This window comes from Tupaia chinensis, unplaced genomic scaffold (assembly GCF_000334495.1).
Source record: "Tupaia chinensis unplaced genomic scaffold, TupChi_1.0 Scaffold000117_2, whole genome shotgun sequence".
NCBI classification, from domain to species: Eukaryota; Metazoa; Chordata; class Mammalia; order Scandentia; family Tupaiidae; genus Tupaia; species Tupaia belangeri.
Window position 1 is genome coordinate 2,281,976 of NW_006159583.1, and position 3,511 is coordinate 2,285,486.

The following is a 3,511-nucleotide window of genomic DNA, read 5'->3' on the forward strand; positions in this document are numbered from 1 at the left end:
AGGAAATTTGTGCATATTTTTTTATGTTTCTCTATGCTAAAATACGACATGACTTTCCTGACAACTCAAGGTTTTAACCGCAATCAGTTAAGATGACTATGTCTTGGGGCCAGCAGGTGGTGTGGTGGCTAGGGCTCTAGGCTCCTGTGTGGCCAACTGCAGTTTATGTCCCAGATCTGCCGCTTGCTGTCTCACTCACCCCACCCCTCCCTCTCTCTCTCTCTGGTGAGTTCATGTGCCCTATAGAAACTTTAAAATAACAGTAATAATAAATAAAATTAAATAGATAATTCTTTTTTATATAAAAAAAAGATTACTATGCCTTAACTCCAACATTCTTTCATGCCCAGGATGTTTTGTGATGTGTGTGTGTGTGTGTGTGTGTGTGTAGGATATCGGTCGTCATAACTTTATTTTTCTTAAAGAGAATTCTCTCTAAATTGGTATATCTTCAGGCCTCATTAAGCTTGGATTCACTTCACCTATGTTAATTTTAAAAATGTAAAACTTTCACTTACCTTTGATTTCCTACATGATTTTTCAAAAGTCCTACAAGTGCTTCCAGTGGAAACTCATGGGTCTTGCAGATTCTGTTTAAAGGAAAGGAGAGAAAAAAGGGCCCAGAGAGGGCAAGACAAAATACCAAAACTCACCATCATCCACTGTAAGATAACCATCAGAACTAAAAAGAGTTAGAAGATATTTAACATTCTGACAAAAATGTATATAGAGAGAATAAATCTTTCTATGCAACCTATCCAGCACATGAAGCATATACAGGGAATAAATATTTTTATATACAAATGAATAAAGGATATAATACAATTAGCTAAAAGTAAAGAATTTCTCAGCAAAGAAATCTTAGTGCCCACTAATCACCATACATATTTTTTTTTTTTTTGGTTGTCAGAGAGCACATGCACTCATTAGCGAGAGAGACAGAGAGAGAATGAGAGGCAGAAAATACCCTTCGAAGGTGTGGTCGCACTGAAATCCATTCTCCTTCATTTCTCTATCCTGCTGGCATTTGGAACCAGCACACACATATGCCTGGTATGCTTTTTAAACCACTGGGGACAGGATTCAAACCACAGTCAGGCTTGTGGGAAGCAACTACCCTTATTGCTAGGCGATAGGGCCCCATATTCTTGTTTTGATTTCAGTATTTATTCCCACATTGTATAGTAAGATTTATGTTTGGGGGTTTGGGATTTTTTTTTTTAAGTTGTAAGTAACAATCTATTGAGCCAAAGCAACTAGAAAACTGTCAACAGTGTCTCCAACAACCCTTTCTTAGGTAGAAATTAGTGTCATGGCAGGACATAATGCAAAGTCCTCATAAATGAGAACTCAAAAAAATTTCTCTTAAGTAAACCCTATACAACAGCCTCTTATCTCTAATGCAATACCCTAGGAATTAATGTATTCGTGGTTGTGATGAAGGAAGGCAAAGTTATAGCCAGCTTACTCACTATGAATTATACTGTTAATAGATTGTGTTCTTCAGTCTTTTCGTTTTCATTTTTTATGAATATTTTTGAAGTATCTTTTGAATTTACATTGGAAAAAAATTTCATATTACACTGTTATTACAAATCAGATGCAATTCAAAAAGATTTGACCATGAAAGACACAGAATAAGACTCTTTCCTCTGTTTTTTCCTCAGTGTTTGATCTATCTTCACTCTAGAAAAACAGAGAAAGCCAACTTATCTAAAATGCAAAGCAGCTCTTCTTCGCAAGCTCTATAGTTATTTTTTCATTAACTAATATATAGTGAAAACAATATTCTACACTCTTGTTATTATATAGTGACATTACTATAATATTTTTCAAAATCTCCTCCCTACTGTCAAGTTTATACAACACCCAAATTTCAGACATTCAAATATAAGCTAATGTGCAGATATGTAAAATTTGAAAAAAAAATCTCCATAATTGAGTCTTACTCTATAGTAACATCAGATAGATGATTAAATAGGTAAATATAGATTGTTTATCATTTGACGAAAAGGATTTTTTTTTTTTTTATGGTTTCTGCCATAGGGCACATGCACTTGCTAGGGAGCGGCAGTAGGACCAAAGGGGTGGCTACACAGCAACCACTTGTCCTTCATTCTCTTGTTGGGATTTGGAGCACACAAGCACACATGCCCAGCATAATTTTTAAGCCACCAGATCCTGCTTAAGCCACAGTCAGCCACGTGGGAGTCCAGTGCCTTGACCATCATGCCCTGCTAACCTCTTGGAAAACATTTTAATGTCATATTATTAAGACTTATCTTATATATTCATTAATTATTTAACTTAAGTTGATTAAACGTATATTCTCTGTGATGTGATTTGCTATTCTAAAAGCTTTAACCCGTGAACATTTCCTAGATTTTATGTACTACGTATGCTAGATGCTGTCTGTGTCTCATGTAAGGATGACTCATAAGCTCTAGGTGGTCTCATAGAGGTCACATTCTTTTGAAAGAAACATAAAATCCATGCAAATAAATACAGACATCTTTTATTGTCTGAATCTAATTTGTTCCAGAAAAAAACCTTTAGGATGGTGAATATTCAGAGTAAGAGCTTATATTCCATTGTATTATATATACAAAAAAAGTAACAGTGCATTCTCAGCCTATTCAAAATTCCCACCACCTTGCACCATCACCTTTAAGACACACTTATACACCAATCCAAGAGTATCTACCAAATGCTTCTGTGCAAAATAAAGTGTTTAAAACACCAGTGATCTAGTTATTGGCTACCTGACGAAGTCCAGGTGAGATAAAGTGGTTACCCAGTCTAGGGTGGTAGGAGTGAGGGTGGAGAGAAGTGGAAGGATGGATGATACACATTTTGAGTGGCTCCTGCCCTACAACAGCTTGCAGTCCAGTACCAAACAAAGACTATTTTGATGTATGACCAACCAAGTAGACATGATCTGATTGACATAAAATGTTTCTCTCTTCAGTCCTCAGGTGGAAGACAGTGAGGGGACTATTCAGTTTGATGGAGAAGGTTATGCATTGGTCAGCCGCCCCATTCGTTGGTTCCCCAACATCTCCACTGTCATGTTCAAGTTCAGAACATTTTCTTCAAGTGCCCTCCTGATGTATCTTGCCACCCGAGACCTGGTAAATATCATATGCATAGCAGATCTTCCATGTTCAAAAATACGCTTGCTTCTTTTCTGTAGAATTCTAATACAATTATCAGTAATTGGTAACTTTATCAATTATTATGAAAAGAAATCCAGGATGACTGTGATAGCCAAGAATGGGTGAAACAGATGGTGCTTATATTTTCACTAATGACTTTAATTGTGGACAGTTTAATTACTATTTATTTTCAACATAACTCCCTCCATCATTGTTTTTCTTTCTTTCTTTTTTTGGAGAGGTTTTTGCTATAGGGCACGTGCGCTCACCAGAAAGACAGAGAGAGACAGAGAGACAGAAAGCAAAAAATCCCCCCCCGGGGGGGGGCCCACACCTGCAATCCTTCTTCTCCATTC

At 36.7% G+C, this 3,511-nt stretch overlaps 1 protein-coding gene across 1 annotated transcript in view; it reads left to right on the plus strand.

Annotated features, from left to right (window-relative positions):
- Window positions 1-3,511, plus strand: part of LAMA2 (laminin subunit alpha 2) — a 509,250-nt gene that overhangs the window by 443,029 nt on the left and 62,710 nt on the right. Inside the window, exon 51 of the mRNA XM_027770245.1 lies at window positions 2,969-3,131. Coding sequence (XP_027626046.1) covers window positions 2,969-3,131 — 163 coding nt within the window. The remainder of the gene's footprint in view (window positions 1-2,968; window positions 3,132-3,511) is intronic.